The 15,666-nt window shown below is 54.7% G+C and overlaps 1 protein-coding gene across 4 annotated transcripts in view; it reads left to right on the forward strand.

Moving 5' to 3' along the window:
* NUMA1 (nuclear mitotic apparatus protein 1) overlaps nucleotides 1–13,645 on the forward strand; it is a 74,889-nt gene extending 61,244 nt beyond the window's left edge. For 2 of the 4 annotated variants that reach the window (XM_077298875.1, XM_077298876.1), the window contains exons 14-26: nucleotides 39–3,665; nucleotides 5,972–6,013; nucleotides 7,344–7,406; nucleotides 7,870–8,100; nucleotides 8,427–8,599; nucleotides 8,741–8,996; nucleotides 9,112–9,397; nucleotides 9,542–9,684; nucleotides 9,774–10,010; nucleotides 10,099–10,206; nucleotides 10,735–10,953; nucleotides 11,235–11,258; nucleotides 11,535–13,645. In XM_077298875.1, coding sequence (XP_077154990.1) covers nucleotides 39–3,665; nucleotides 5,972–6,013; nucleotides 7,344–7,406; nucleotides 7,870–8,100; nucleotides 8,427–8,599; nucleotides 8,741–8,996; nucleotides 9,112–9,397; nucleotides 9,542–9,684; nucleotides 9,774–10,010; nucleotides 10,099–10,206; nucleotides 10,735–10,953; nucleotides 11,235–11,258; nucleotides 11,535–11,549 — 5,424 coding nt within the window. In that variant the 3' untranslated portion in view covers nucleotides 11,550–13,645. The remainder of the gene's footprint in view (nucleotides 1–38; nucleotides 3,666–5,971; nucleotides 6,014–7,343; nucleotides 7,407–7,869; nucleotides 8,101–8,426; nucleotides 8,600–8,740; nucleotides 8,997–9,111; nucleotides 9,398–9,541; nucleotides 9,685–9,773; nucleotides 10,011–10,098; nucleotides 10,207–10,734; nucleotides 10,954–11,234; nucleotides 11,259–11,534) is intronic. The other 2 variants (XM_077298877.1, XM_077298879.1) reach the window with 2 other exon arrangements.
* Nucleotides 13,646–15,666: the final 2,021 nt, after the last annotated feature.

Here is a 15,666-nt window from a genome sequence, read left to right on the forward strand (position 1 = left end):
GCTGTTCGCTGACCATTTTTTTCCTTTTTTTTTTTTAGCTGGAAAATTTACAGCAAGAAGTTGTCTCTCTAAACACCAAATCTTCAGAGCTTGAAGCTCAGATCTCCAACTTGGAAGAGGAGAAGAAGGTGGCCAGGGCGGACGCCGAGGCACAGAGGTCACGCTTCGAATCTGAGAAGATACAGCTCCAGGACATTGTCACCAACCTGCAGACGTCCTTGTCGGAGATCACCTTCCAGAAGGAGAAGCAGGACCAGGATGCCCGGCGCCAGGAGGAGATGCTCACCTGTCAGATCACCACCCTGAAGCTGGAAATCTCCAAGCTGAAGGTGTCCGTGACGCGGAAGGATCAGGAGCTTTCTGGTCTCCAGGCAGAAGTGGAAGAGGAGAGGAGGCAGAGAGGACAACTGGAGCTCGTCCTGCAGAAGCAAGAGGAGTCCTCGAAAAAGAGCATCGCAGAACTCAGCCATCAGGTCGAACATCTCGGCAGCACGCTGAGGCAGACGGAAGGCAAACTGCTGGAGATAAATGAGCAGCTGGGACTCAACACCCAACAGATGCTCAGTCTACAGCAGGAGCGGGATAAATGTGCCGACGAGAGGGACTCCACCATCACCATGCTCAACGAGTATAAGAAGGCCAAGGAGGAAGAAGTGACCGCCCTGGGGAAGACATGCCAGGCCTTACAAGGCGATCACCAAGCCAGTGTGGTAGCGGTGGAAGAGCTGAAGAAGGAGAAAGCCGAGTTGGCCCTGAAAGTGCAGGAGCTAGACGCCACCATTCTGGACCTGCTCGCCAAATGTCACAACCTGGACGCAGAAAACGACGCACAGGACAAGTCTCACGCGGCTTCTCTGGAGGCGCTGAAAACGCAGATCTCCGAAAAAGAGGCGCAGGTGAAAATCTACCAGCAGAAAGTGTCCCGGATGGAGCTGGTGGGCAAAGAAAACGCAGAAATGAAAGAACAACTCCTGTCCCTGAAGGAAATGTTGGAAAAGGAGAGAGAAACGTCTGCTTCACTAGAGAGCGAGCGGAAGAGAAGTGCCGAGCTGGAAGGAAAAGTGAAAAGCTTACGGGAACGACGAGACCAGGCCATCGCTACGCTCGACAAGGAGAAATCTGCCGTTGGAAAACTCGAATCTCGGGTCACACAACTAGGAGAAGAACTGCGAGCAAAAACTGAGAGCCTGCAGGAGAAGCTGTCCGAATCCTCTGCTGCCACCCGACAGCGAGAGGACCAAATCGACAAACTGAGAAAGGAAATATGCATCTGGAAAGAGCGAGCCGACAGCTCCCGCCAGGTGGAAGCGCAAGCCCAAAGCTTGAAAAAAGAGCACGATGAGGTCTGTCAGCAGCTGGCGAACGAGAGGTTGAAGGTATCGAGTATAGAAGCCGCCAACTCCGCGCAGCTGGGTCAGGTGCGTCGCCTGGAGTCCGAGCTCTCAGCAGCCAAGGCTCAGCTCGAAGAGAAGGAAGCGCAGGAGCAGAAGCTGCTTCATAACATCCGCTCCACCGAGGCGAAGCTGCGCTCCGCTCAGCAGGAGGACGCAGAACACGTCTCCCAGCTGGAAATGACCTGCAGCAACAAAGCGCAGGAGCTTCAGGCCCTCTCCAACGAGTTTTCTGCTGAGAAACAAAAAGTGGTAGATTTACAGGCTGAAATAAAGCGTCTGGAAGAACAGAAATCTGAGAAGATCGCGGCTTTGGAGTCAAAAATAAGTTCAATGAGAAAAGCAAGGACGCAAAGTGAACAATCCCTCCGGGAACTGTCCGCAGACTTGGAGGAGAAGAAAGCATGCATCAGAGAGGCTCATGAGAAGCACCAGCAGGAGCTTCTCCGGAGGGAGGACGAGCATCGCTGCCTGGCAGGAGAGCGGGATAAAGTCCTACGAGAGCTCAAGACCGAGCAGGAGGCCAAGCAGGAGGCCGAGGCCCAGCTCCAGAAATACGTGGACGGCCACAAAAACGAGTTCTCCGCTCTACAGAACGAACTGTCGCGCTCTCTTGATCTTATCGCACTTAAGGAGAGCGAGCTGGAGAGACTGACCAAGGAAGTGGCCTCCAGGGAGGAAGAAATACAACAGGGAAAACTCAAAGCAGACGGCCTCACAAAGGAGGTCGACATCTTAAAAAAACGCTCCGACACTCAGGATGAGGAGATCAAACACTATATCCAAAAGGTGAAGGCCGCGGAGACGGAGACTAACAGCTTGAAAGCTGCCCTCCCTGGAATACACGGACAGGTTACACGTTTGGAACAAGAGGTTCAGAGTAAAGTGCGAGAAGTGGCTTCTGTGCAGCAGCAGTACCAGGCGACTGTTGGCGAAGTGCAAGCCCTTCAGTCTAGGATTGCAGAGCTGGAGAGCAGATGCAGCGGGCTGGAAGACGCAGTAAATGCCGCTCGTAAGGAAGCAGCCGAAGCTAAAACCAATGCATCTGAAAAGGCTTCGGCATCTGAGCAGCATCAAAAGGGAATGCAGACGCTGGCCGCGGAGGTGCAGCAGGAGCGGCAGAGGACCCTCGAGCTCTCGAAGCAGCTAGATGAGTCTCGAGCTTTGCAAACTGAGACCGAAGCTTCTTTGGAAGCTTTAAAGAAAGAGCTGTTCCATAAAGTTCAAGAATTAGAGCAAAGCCAGAAGACATCGAGTGAATCGAGCCGAGAGCTGTCTAGTGCCCGCTCTGCAGCTCAGGAATACGAGAAGGAGCTGTCTGAAACCAAGGAGCAAGCTGCCCACCATCAGAATGAAGCGGAGAGCAAGGTGGAGCAGATCAAAAGTCTGCAGAAGGAGCTGAGTGACATGGCTACCAAGCTGACCAGCAGTGAGCGCAGCTCCGGAGAAGCCAAGGAACTTCTCGTCAGAGAGTCCAGTCGGAGCAGTGAGCTTACAGAGCAGCTGAGGACAGTCAAGGAAAAGCTGGAAGCGTCTTCCAAGGAACTTCTTGACAAGCAAGCTGCCATCCAAAGTCTAACAGCAGAGGCGTCATCCTACCAAGATGAAGCCGGAAAGCAAAGGGCAACTGTCGAGGGGCTTCAGAAGACCCTCTTGTCCTACCAGACAAGTACCGCAAATCTGGAGAAGGATATAAAGACCTGGCAGGAGAAGTTCAGCCAGAAGGAGGCAGAGATGTCCGGCGTCCAGCACCAGCTCCAGGAACTGGAGTCCATTCAAAGCCTCTACCAAGAAATGAAGGCCGAGCAGAGTCGGCGGGAAAGCCAACACCAGGAGGAACGTCTGCAAAACCAGACTGTGGCGGAGAGTTTACAGCGGGAGCTGGAGAAAAGCAAAGCGGAGGCGGCATCCGTGTTATCCCTGAGAGGAGCCCTGGATCAGAAGGAGAAGATGTTGGAGACTCTGCAGAAGGAGATGAAGGATCATCGGGAGCAGATTGCTTCGCTGCAGGAGGAGATCAAGCTCCAGACAGGAGAGAATGAGACCCTGTCCCAGGCCTATGAGCAGGAGGTGAAGAAGGTGCAGACCGAACTGGCCGAGATGGCCAAGAAGCACACGCAGGAACTGGAGACGCTGCGGCTGCAGTATGAGAAGAAGGCCTCTGAAGGCGAGGGGCAGCTGCAGGACCTCAGCCGCAAGTATGAGCACGCCAAAGCCCAGATCCTGGACGAGAGGCAGAAGCTCCAGGAGGAGAAGCAGAAACTGCTGACTCAGGTATCCTGCTCCTTCTTGTGAGTCCTGGCGCTCACACCCTGTGTCGCACACTCGGGGGCCACCATAACTCTCAGCATGCCCTGCACAGGGGGGCCGCAGGCTACGAACCACTGCTACAGACAGCCAATGTGGCTGCCTTTCAGGGGCTAAACTGTAGTGGGTGCAAGGGTCGTAGTTATCTGGGGGCCATAAGGTCCCTTCAGCCCATATGAGAAGCCCCTTTATTTCTGTGATGGTTTGGGAGCGGGGGAGGTGCTTTTAAGTTTTTACATCGTGGCCCAGTAATTTCCCAGTAACCCCACTGCTGGCATTATCGCCCATCTTCTGCAGGTGTTAGTGGTTGTCCAGGATTTGAAAAACATGGCGGCTTCTTTATCCTCTCATTCCCGTCACAGGCTGAGATTGATATTGCAGCTTTTCTTTATTAAAGCGAATTGGAACAGGCTGCAATACCACCTATGTACACGGGTGCAGGGGTGGCGCTGTTTAAGGACTAAAGAAGCAATTTTTGTTTTCATTAAGAATCGGCTCCAGGGCCCCTGAGATCTATATAAAGCCAAAATGCTCTGGGCGTCCGTTCAGTCTGACTGACGGCTACAGAACGTAGCGGTGTAAGGGGGACGTCCACCTACAACAAAATGGTCTGATGTCAAGATAATGAATGGCCCCCTGATCATAGGGGATCAGCCCCCCACTTCTGATTACAGCCCCCTGCTCCTGACAAAAGGAAGGACCGTGGTAGTGATGGCTCTGCACAGTGTACGCTTTTTAATGCCACGTTGTGTAAATTCGGGGGCAGCAGGACGCCCGGACCCTAAGATGTGAGCGTGGGGTCTTCAATGCTGCGTTGTGAATTCAGGGCTCCTGGGGCAGCAGGGCTCTCATTCTCTAGTTCTTAGATGTGAGAGTGGGGATTCGGGGGTCCCGGGGCAACAGGTCTCTCGTCCCCTAGTGCTTAGATGTGAGCGTGGGGATTCGGGGGTCCCGGGGACAGCAGGGCTCTCGTCCCCTAGTGCTTAGATGTGAGCGTGGGGATTCAGGGGTCCCGAGGGCAGCAGGGCTCTCGTCCCCTAGTGCTTAGATGTGAGCGTGGGGATTCGGGGGTCCCGGGGCAACAGGTCTCTCGCCCCTAGTGCATAGATGTGAGCGTGGGGATTCGGGGGTCCCGGGGGCAGCAGGTCTCTCATTCTCTAGTGCTTCGATGTGAGCGTGGGGATTCGGGGGTCCCGGGGGCAGCAGGTCTCTCGTCCCCTAGTGCTTAGATGTGAGCGTGGGGATTTGGGGGTCCCGGGGGCAGCAGGGCTCTCGTCCCCTAGTGCTTAGATGTGAGCGTGGGGATTCGGGGGTCCCGGGGGCAGCAGGGCTCTCGTCCCCTAGTGCTTAGATGTGAGCTGGGGATTCAGGGGTCCCGGGGAGAGCAGGTCTCTCATTCTCTATTGCTTAAATGTGAGCGTGGGGATTCAGGGGTCCCGGGGGCAGCAGGTCTCTCATCCCCTAGTGCTTAGATGTGAGCTGGGGATTTGGGGGTCCCGGGGGCAGCAGGTCTCTCATCCCCTAGTGCTTAGATGTGAGCTGGGGATTTGGGGGTCCCGGGGGCAGCAGGTCTCTCTTCCCCTAGTGCTTAGATGTGACCGTGGGGTCTTCAATGCCATTTTGTGGATTCAGGGGTCCCCTTAGATGTGAGCGTGGAGTTTTCAATGCCATGTTGTAGATTCGGAGGTCCTGGGGGTTACACTTTGATGTGTGCTTGGGGTCTTCAATCCCACATTAATGATTCGGCGGACATGGGGCATCAGGACTCCAGTGCCTTAGTGCTTAGATGTGAGCAAGGGGATTCGGGGGTCCCGGGGCAACAGGACTCTGGTGCCTTAGTGCTTAGGTGTGAGCAAGGGGATTTGGGAATCCCGTCCCCTAGAGTTTAGATGTGAGCGTGGGGTCTTCAATGCCATGTTGTGGATTTGGGGGTCCCGGGGGGGCAGCTGGACACCTGTCTCCTTAGACGTGAGCGTGGGGTCTTCAATGCCATGTTGTAGATTCAGGGGTCCTGGGGCAGCTGGACTCCTGTCCCCTTGGATGTGACGTGGGGTCTTCAGTGCCGCGTTGTAGATTCAGGGTCCCCTTAGATGTGAGTGTGGGGTCTTCAATGCTGTGTTGCAGATTCTGGGGTCCCGGGGCAGGTGGACTCCTGTCCCTTTAGATGTGAGCGTGGGGTCTTCAATGCCGCGTTGTAGATTCGGGGTCCTCTTAGCTGTGAGTGTGGGGTCACTATGGCGGAGCTCGTCCTCACCTCTCCCTTCGTGTCGCAGGTGGAGCAGTTGGAGGCAGCGAAGAAGGAGCAGTCTGACCAGGTAACGGGTGTAACCTCCTCTCGCCTCCAGCTCCTTAAACGGTGACTGTGCATGCCGCTAACATCCCCGCTCTGCGCCATCTCTGGGCTCTCGCTCCGCAGCGGTTTTTCCTTGCGAACTGTTTGCCCCGGGGCCGCAGCAGAACACGGGACCCCGTTGCGGCGTGGGCTGAATGTGCCGCGCCCGTTCCTCCCGCTCTTGTAGTTGAATAAATTCTGCTGTGGAGAGAAAAAACTCCAATGACCAAATCTCACGCAGGTTAGAAAAGTTCCATTTCTTCGGCATCTTCTGCTTCCAAGCCGTGAATCTCCTCCCTGTGATTCCCTGTAATTGTAGGCTGGCCGGTGCGGCTGGCCGGCATCTAGTACATGTTACACAATGCCTGCTCCATGATTCCTCCGTGTAATTCTGAGCCCGCAGCCGCTCACAAGCTTTGTGCCCGACCCTCCCCATATCCCGAGCGATGTCAGAATGAACACCTCCCCTGCTTCCCCCCCCCTGTCCTCTGCTTTCCCCCCCGTCCTCTGCTCTCCCCCCCGTCCTTTGCTCTCCCCCCCCCCCCCCCGTCCTCTGCTCTCCCCCCCCCCCCCCCGTCCTCTGCTCTCCCCCCCATCCTCTGCTCTCCCCCCCCATCCTCTGCTCTCTCCCCCCCCCCCCCCCCCCCCCCCGTCCTCTGCTCACAACCCCCCTGCTCCCCCCCCGTCCTCCGCTCCCCCTTGTGTGGACCTGATCATTACGTGGGACGCAGAATCGTGCACGAACCTGCAAACAGTTTTCAATGAAGACGTCAGCATGGCCCCTGTGTTGGGGAGGGGGAGGCGGCAGTGCATGCTGGGAGTGGGCGCAGGGCTGCTGGAACATGCAGCATTAATCTCATGGCTGCGGACACGGTGCGCTCCTGTCAGCGTAGGATCGCGGCACGGTAACACGGGATGGGGCAGTGCAGTGGTCCGCAGCCTGGTGGGCTCCAGCTGTGTAGTTCCTGCACATGGTGGAGACTGTAATTTTGCATGGGGGGTTGCTCGTTCTGCAAAAGCTGGAGGTTCCCAGGCCGAAGACCACTAGGATAGCGGCTGGGGAAGTATATTGGATCTGTGCATTCTGGGGGTTGTAGTTTTACACGAAGGATGTGAAGACCAGTGCATGCTGGGGGTAGTAGTTCTGCAGAGCACAGTGTGGCACTGCTGGGATAGTGGCTGTGCAGACGTCAGTCTTCCTGGCCTAGAAGTGTGGATCTGCCGCTGACACGAGTGCACCTGCCGCCACGTTGTGATTCGCTTCCATGTCTCTGGTCCGGTCACTGATGTCTTCTCCACTTTTGGTTTTGCAGGTCCATGATCTGAACAAACAGATGGACAAGGGGGCTCAGGCTGCGGAGCACTACAAGGCACAGGTGGGTCCTCGGCAGCAAATTGGGTGGCCTCCCGGCAGACTCTGGTGCAGTCCTGTAAGACATAAACAGCATGTCTGAGAGGAAGGGGTCTATGCCCCCCCCCCCCCCGGACCCCTGTCTCAGGCAGATTCACCCTCCACCCCCTGCACGATCCGTCATCTCATGAAGTAACTGATGAAGTGTGTGCCATAAATATAAACTGAAGATGAAACTCCTCCAGGGTCTCGTCTTGTCTCGTCCGGTGTCTCGTCTCCTCCAGGGTCTCGTCTTGTCTCGTCTGGTGTCTCGTCTCCTCCAGGGTCTCGTCTTGTCTCCCCCGGTGTCTCGTCTCCCCCGGTGTCTCGTCTCCCCCAGTGTCTCGTCTCCCCCGGTGTCTCGTCTCCCCCGGTGTCTCGTCTCCCCCGGTGTCTCGTCTCCCCCGGTCTCCATCGCTTCTCACCCAGGTCTGGTCCTTCCTTTGCAGATGGAGAAAGCGAAGGTTCACTATGATGTGAAGAAGCAGCAGCACCAGCAGCTGAGCGCGGAGCTGCAGAGCGTCACCCGGGAGCAGGAGGCGCTGCGCAAGGAGAACGCAGAGCTCAAGGCAGAGTCCGAGCGGGCGAGTAAGGAACTACAGCGCTCACTGCTGCAGAACAAGGAGGCCCAGAAAACCAGCAAGACTCTAAGCTACCAAGTGCGGAGCCTGGAGGCCCAGGTGAGGCCGCCGTGCTTCTGGGCAGGATGTTCAGTGTATTACAGCACTATTCCACTTGTGGTCCGCCATGACTCGGATAGTGACATAACAGGCGGCATATAGATGCCATTACTGAGTCCATGTGCAAATCACAGGATGCTCTCGTCTGGACTGTTTTTTTCGGCCGAGAACATGTTGGTGTCATAGTCACAGCCATCGGACGCACCCACGAGGGTGCAGCACGCTCATGTGAACGCTGCCTGACTCAGCAGCCCGTGTCTGCTTCTTGTATGGCGGGTGGTTTCGCCGGTTGTGCACCATCAGGAGAACGTGTCTTCTTCCCACAGGTGGAGGACGCCAATCGTCAGCTCCGCGAGCTCACGAAGGCTCAAGCTCCCACTGAGGCCATGAAGAGCCGGGAGAGCCTGCGCCCACCACGAGTTACCCGGAGCCACGCGGACGTTAGTGTAGACAGCCTGGACATGAGCGACGAGGAGGAAGACCCCCTGAACTCCACCAGGTACGTGTGACAGCCGGACAGCGGCTCTACAACAGCTGCAGATCACTTCATCCTTCTGTACAATGCGGGGAACATTGGGGGACAGTTACTATGTGGAAAGCTGGTGGACTGTAGCCTCATTTCTGCGTGTTCCCTTTGTAGCAAGAACGGTCGCTCTCATCAGCTCCCTTCCAAATCCACTGCCAAGTCCAGTAGCCCCACGGCCGCCGCGTCTAACCGGCTCCCTAGGAAAGTGGAGTCCCTGGAAAGCCTGTACTTCACCCCCATCCCCACCCGCACGCGCTCCAAGCTGGACAGCAGCATCGGCTCCATCCCCGACCTGTCCCTGGACTCCTCAAAGAAGACGCGCTCAGCCCGAAGGCGGACCACCCAGGTCATCAACATCACGATGACAAAGGTGAGCGGAGGCCGCACATGGACCCGGGAGCGTGCACATGTTCTCAGTGCCAGCGTAGGGATCTGTTGGTGGTAGTAGTGCTGCTGGGAGCCATTATACAACTCTTACTCCACAGAAAACCAAGGAGGAAGGAGAACCAGAAAGCCCCAACACCTCGTTCTACAGCCTGCGCTCTGCGCCCTCGCACCAGAACCTGCAGCAGCCGCAGGACAGCCACCGCCGCGGAGGGAAGCCGCAGCCTGCCACCTCCGCTCCTGCCCTCACCAGCCTCCCCTCGCTGGAGTCACTGGTAAAGCCCGAGCTCACGTCGTCTGACGACAGCCTGAACAACTCTGTGCTGATGAGTCTGCCCGGCTACCGGCCCACCACCCGCAGCTCTGCCCGCCTGTCCCAGGCAGGAGGTGAGTGCCAGCCGCTCCGCACTGCGCGTGTTTGAGCATCCTCCCTAGTGATGCAGAGGATGTGGGGGGGTCTGAGACCACCCATCTGCTGCTCGGGAGCCACACACAATCCTCAGTATTGCCACTTGTCACCATGTCATGTAGCCTCCGGTCGGAGCAGCTTCTACCTGAACACGTGCCAGGATGAGCCGGACCCCCAGGAGGACTGGAGTAGAATAGCCGAACTGCAGCAGCGGAACCAGGCCTGCCCCCCGCACCTGAAGACCAGCTACCCCCTGGAATCCAGGGTAGGTGTCTCCTGAGTGGTGGTCTCTAGTATGGTGATGGTGGCGCCAGGTGCTTGCATTCCCCTCATACAAAGCTGCCTATGTCACAGACGACTCTCCTGGCCTCCTCCATCACTGATGAAGAGGTGAAGACCGGCGACCCCCTGGAGACGCTGCGACGGGCCACGCTGCTGCCTGCACAAATCCAGGAGTCTGTGGGCAGCACGAGGAGGATGACACTGGCATCCACCGGGACTGAGCATTCGTCGGCCGGCAGCAGCATCACCACGAGGCAGCAAAGGAAGCGCGTGTCCGAGGACTCTCATTACGGGCCGGACACTCCGGAGGTAACAGGGGAGTTTGGGGGTCCCTGGTTATTTTCCCTCCCTTTTATAATTTATTTCCAACACGACCCGACTTCTGTTTCCTCCTCAGTCTAAGAAGTCTGCCAGCTGCTTCCCACGGCCGATGACCCCAAAAGAAAAATCTGAGACACGAAGATTGTCCGCCGCAGAAAGCAAAGCTGGCGTGAGCCAGCAGCAGGTGAGTCCCGGCCGGTGTACGGCAGACAGTGGGGGCAGCAGGAGGGCAGCTGCCATGTACGGCGCATGTGCGTACGGCACACGTGGAGGCTGCGCACCATTCACCGCGTACGGCACACGTGGAGGCTGCGCACCATTCACCGCGTACGGCACACGTGGAGGCTGCGCACCATTCACCGCGTACGGCACACGTGGAGGCTGCGCACCATTCACCGCGTACGGCACACGTGGAGGCTGCGCACCATTCACCGCGTACGGCACACGTGGAGGCTGCGCACCATTCACCGCGTACGGCACACGTGGAGGCTGCGCACCATTCACCGCGTACGGCACACGTGGAGGCTGCGCACCATTCACCGCGTACGGCACACGTGGAGGCTGCGCACCATTCACCGCGTACGGCACACGTGGAGGCTGCGCACCATTCACCGCGTACGGCACACGTGGAGGCTGCGCACCATTCACCGCGTACGGCACACGTGGAGGCTGCGCCGTCTCCTGAAGATGTTTTCTTTCCCTTCTCCATTAGTCGCTCACCAGCCGCCGTCAGACCATGGCCTTCAACATTCTTAATACCCCCAAAAAGCTGGGGAGCAGCTTACTGAAGAGGGGTCTAAGCAAAATGTCCACCCCCAAGTCTACACCTCAGGGACGTGGAGGCAGCAGCAAGGCCTCGCTCCTTGGCATCCGCAAGTCTCCCAACAGAAAGTCTCCGCGGGGGTCCGGGAAGTCCCCGAAGAACACAAAGGTCAGTGCTTTTTGATGCCAGGGGGGCGATTGTGGGACTTTGGGGGCGTCTGTGTGACACCGGGGGAGGAGGGGGCATTTGTGAGAGCCGGGGGGGACACTGAAAACTCGGCATCTATGGATGTGTACTGCTCCCACCATGTATGATCGGTGTCAGACATTCATCACACATATACGATGCTGCCTCTACCCATCCAGCTGTGACTGTGGCGTTGGACCCCTCACTTTTCTCTGCTATTTACCTGCTATCTCAGGGTGTAATGTCAGTTTTCTCCCATACAGGAGTCTCCGGATCTTAATGCAGAGGTAACGGTGGAGGGAGAGGTGTCTGCACTGGATGGGGGTGCATGGTTCAGGGTCACTACTGTAGCCCCTCGTTACAGCTGTCCTCACCAGATATCAGCAGCTGCCATCATTGGGGGGTGGAGGTCGCAGGCGCAAGCATTGCCTGATTGTAATGATACGTCTTCTGTGACTGGGGGATACCGTCCTCTGCCGTGCCGTCCTCTGCTGGGGCCTGGGCGACGCCGTCCTCTGCTGATATGTGGGTACACTTTTTTTTTTTTGTTTTTCCCTCCCTAGAAAAAGAACAAGTGAGGCTGTGGACGGAGTAGCTCTCCATGTCTCTGGACTGACTCTTCCCTGGGTTGGAGAATGGCCGTCTTGTAGTGTCTGATCACTGCACGCTGTCTGCTTTGTGCCCCCGGACCCCTCACTCTGCAGTCCTCTCCATCAGCGGGACCGGTGGCCTCGATCCCTGGACTAAGGCTTGCATTTCGTGCTCCCGCCTCCGGTGTGCGGCAGTTTTATTTTACTCGGTGGATACGAAGAAAACATTTAGTGCCTTATTGCTGTGGCTTCTGTAATTTAGCTAATTGTTTTTTCTATTTATTAAAAATATTTGTGCCCCTCCTGATATCTGCACATCCGGGACCCTACGGTAGTACCCCAGACCATTGCAGATCACCGCTCCCTCCAAGTGGAGCTTGTCGTCATGTCGCCCGTCCTCCTCCGTCCACTGCAGCTCTATCAGCGGATCGTAAGCAGCGGGGGCTGACTGAGAAAAGTCATTCACACAGCGTGGAAGTTGCAGAGAAAGCCCAGAGAGTCCTGAGTTTACGCCGTTCTCATGGGTTTGCCCAATTTCTGGTAACAGCAGGAGAGGCCGGGGCCGACCGCTGCAGACCGAGAAAAGTTTCTTTAGTGGTGAGAGAGTGAGTATGCCTGGGTGTTACTCTAGTATATTGGGTGTGCTCGAGTAACATGTTTGAGACCCTGAAGCTGCATGATTCACAACTTTTAGACAGTTGCAACACCCGCGAGGATTGCCCATTTGTTAGACACACCACCCGCGAGGATTGCCCGTTTGTTAGACACACCACCCGCGAGGATTGCCCGTTTGTTAGACACACCACCCGCGAGGATTCCCCGTTTGTTAGACACACCACCCGCGAGGATTCCCCGTTTGTTAGACACACCACCCGCGAGGATTGCCCGTTTGTTAGACACACCACCCGCGAGGATTGCCCGTTTGTTAGACACACCACCCGCGAGGATTGCCCGTTTGTTAGACACACCACCCGCGAGGATTGCCCGTTTGTTAGACACACCACCCGCGAGGATTCCCCGTTTGTTAGACACACCACCCGCGAGGATTCCCCGTTTGTTAGACACACCACCCGCGAGGATTCCCCGTTTGTTAGACACACCACCCGCGAGGATTCCCCGTTTGTTAGACACAACACCCGCGAGGATTGCCCGTTTGTTAGACACAACACCCGTGAGGATCCCCGTCTGTTAGACACAACACCCGTGAGGATTGCCCGTCTGTTAGACACACACCAGCGAGGATTCCCCGTCGGTTAGACACCACACCCGTGAGGATTGCCCGTCTGTTAGACACAACACCCGCGAGGATTCCCCGTCTGTTAGACACAACACCCGCGAGGATTCCCCGTCTGTTAGACACAACACCCGCGAGGATTCCCCGTCTGTTAGACACAACACCCGCGAGGATTCCCCGTCTGTTAGACACAACACCCGCGAGGATTCCCCATCGGTTAGACACCACACCCGTGAGTATTCCCCATTTGTTAGCCAGCCACAACACATGAAGGGATTTCCTAACCGCGGTGAACCATGCAGCCGCAGGGTCTCGAACATAATACACAAGCCCGCCAGAGATACTCTGATAACACGATATCCGAGCACGTTCACCCACCACTATTTATCTTCCATTTGCTTTTACCATTCATTCTAAGTTTACTGTTCCTTTAAGATGAGTCCCCCACATCCTGTAATGTGGGCTGGCTGGGTAGAGTAAGGACCACCGCACATCATTGACCGCTGGGACCTTGGTCTGAATCGGACAGCACGGAGAGGAGTTGAAGGGGCCCCACGTTTGGTCTCCCGCCCCCATCCTGCGGAACAGCAGGGTCCACTTTAGTCTGTACCCCCTTTTGCCCATGGTGATGACCCCTTGTCAATGAAGGTGCAGCTGGGGGGCGTCCAGACCATGTGAAATCTGATGAAAGATTTAGGACTTTGATATTTTTCTACATGTTAGTTTCTCATGCTCCTGTACAGGCGGCAGCGCTGAGGATGATGGGGGTTGTTGTCCGTCCTGGTGTAATCTCTGAGATTCCCGCTGTTGTCATTTGTATTTTTGTAAATAAAGTTATATATGCTCGTGACTCGGCTTCTGCGCGGCTTTACTCCATGTGACTTAACCCGCGAGGATGAGATCAAGAGATGCAGCCGGGTGAACTCCCGACGCCTCCAGCGCTGCCGAAGAAGGATCAGGACAATGTGGACGTGCACAAGGGAATATTATATGAATTATTGAAAAAACCATAAAAAGAAAATCCACAACACAGATTCATATATACACAAGGAAAGTACATGAATCCCATCCACAGATATTGGGGGACGATATATTCTAGAATAGCCCCTGAGTATATGAGGGATGTGCCGGATATTGGGGGCCGCTCTTATTAAAGTGCAGACGTTACAGCTAATAATATGTGAAAAACCAACATATAAACAGGAGCAGACAAACAACAATGCAGGAATAAACTGAGGCATAAATCACAGTATAAGGCCCATAAAGAAATCTGGTATAATGGTCACAGACAAAGTGACCGGCTGTGTAATGTATATAGATGGGGCGATTAATGATTTTTATAGTATTCAATGTATCAAACCCACAATATGGGATCAATAGCAGCCAGGGGGATCGGCAGTGGCGAAACCTACAATGTTTCACTGGTCAAGTAGCTTCATCAGGGGTGGGGTAGTAAAAGACAAGATCATCAATATGTGGAAAATGTACCTGAAATTTGGGTTTCCTCATCGCGATGAGTGAACCTGAACTTAAGAGTTCGTTATTTGAACCGGACAGTTAAGAGTCCAGTGCTAAACACGGACTTCTGTGCATCCATTGCAATGTACAGAAATTGGGACCCCATTGTTTTCAATGGGGTTCTGGTTCAAGTCTGGACTAAAGTTTGGGTCGGCTCCGCTCTTCCCTGCTGATCATCCTTTGGCAGCACATGAAAGGGTTAATGACACTTTGAATTAGAATTAACCAACTATAAAATCATACTCTCTGCAAATATACCACCAAAGCAAAGGGGTGACGTCTGGGGCGAAGCAGCGACTATCATGGGCGATATGTGCGGTCGAGGAATCAAGAAACAAAAATTACAGGTAAATTTTCCACTTCTTCATCGTCCTCAGGCAGCACAAAGAAAACAAGTGCACGACTAGTGGTTTAGATGCCTCCATTAACTCTGCCGAAGACTGAATCCCCAGAGTCGAAAGACATCGAACCGGTAAGAGTTTCACAAAGGTGGACGCCAATGACCAAGTAGCTGAAGTGAAGGAACATAGGTCTTCACAGTCAGAGAAATTCTAACAAGGTCCAGACCTTCTAGAAGGTAACAGTCCCAAAGTTCCTTCATCCACCTGCCAGAGAACCTTCACTGGTGTTTTTCCCCATTATTAGGACCTTAATATTGTAGAAAAAGATCTGAATCTGTAAAGGTCCTTGTTCTATTAAGATATTGTAGTCGACAGCTCTTCACATCCTGGAGGTGTAAGCTACCTAAATCGGAAGGGAGAACTGGTAGAGAGATCTCTAGACTCAGATTTGCACAGGAAAGCACCTTTAGGTAGAAACCTAGCATTGTGTGTAGAACCAAGTAGTTGGGGGAAGTGTCTCAGATATGGTTGTTTGCAGAACGAAGCTTGTAGTTACCCAACTCTCTTTGCAGATGTTATATCTACAAGAAATAGTTTTTTTTAGATTGATAGAAGCTTTAGACTGGCATTTTCCAGAGGTTCAAACAGAGACAGATCCCAGGAAGGCAGAGGATGATGTAGTGAAGGCCTCAATTTCCTTATAGCTGTAAAGAACCTAGAAGGATCTAGAAATGATGGAGATGTAGGAGAACCTTCCTCCTGCATTTGAATTAATGGCAGTCTAGTCTACTTTCAGTGTACTGGACTGACGACATATTTGACAACTTCCTCAAGAAATTGTAGACCTGTGGTGACAACTTCATCTTGATTGAGGAGCTCCACTCGTTAAAGCTGTGCCACACTTGAGAATAGACGTTGAGAGTAGAAGACCTAGAGGCCAGGAAAACGTCTATCACCTCCTCGGAGAGACCTTCCTTTATCCATAAGAACTTGCTGCTCAGTCTCCATGCCA

The sequence above is a fragment of the Ranitomeya variabilis genome, chromosome 3 (assembly GCF_051348905.1).
Source record: "Ranitomeya variabilis isolate aRanVar5 chromosome 3, aRanVar5.hap1, whole genome shotgun sequence".
Lineage (NCBI taxonomy): Eukaryota > Metazoa > Chordata > Amphibia > Anura > Dendrobatidae > Ranitomeya > Ranitomeya variabilis.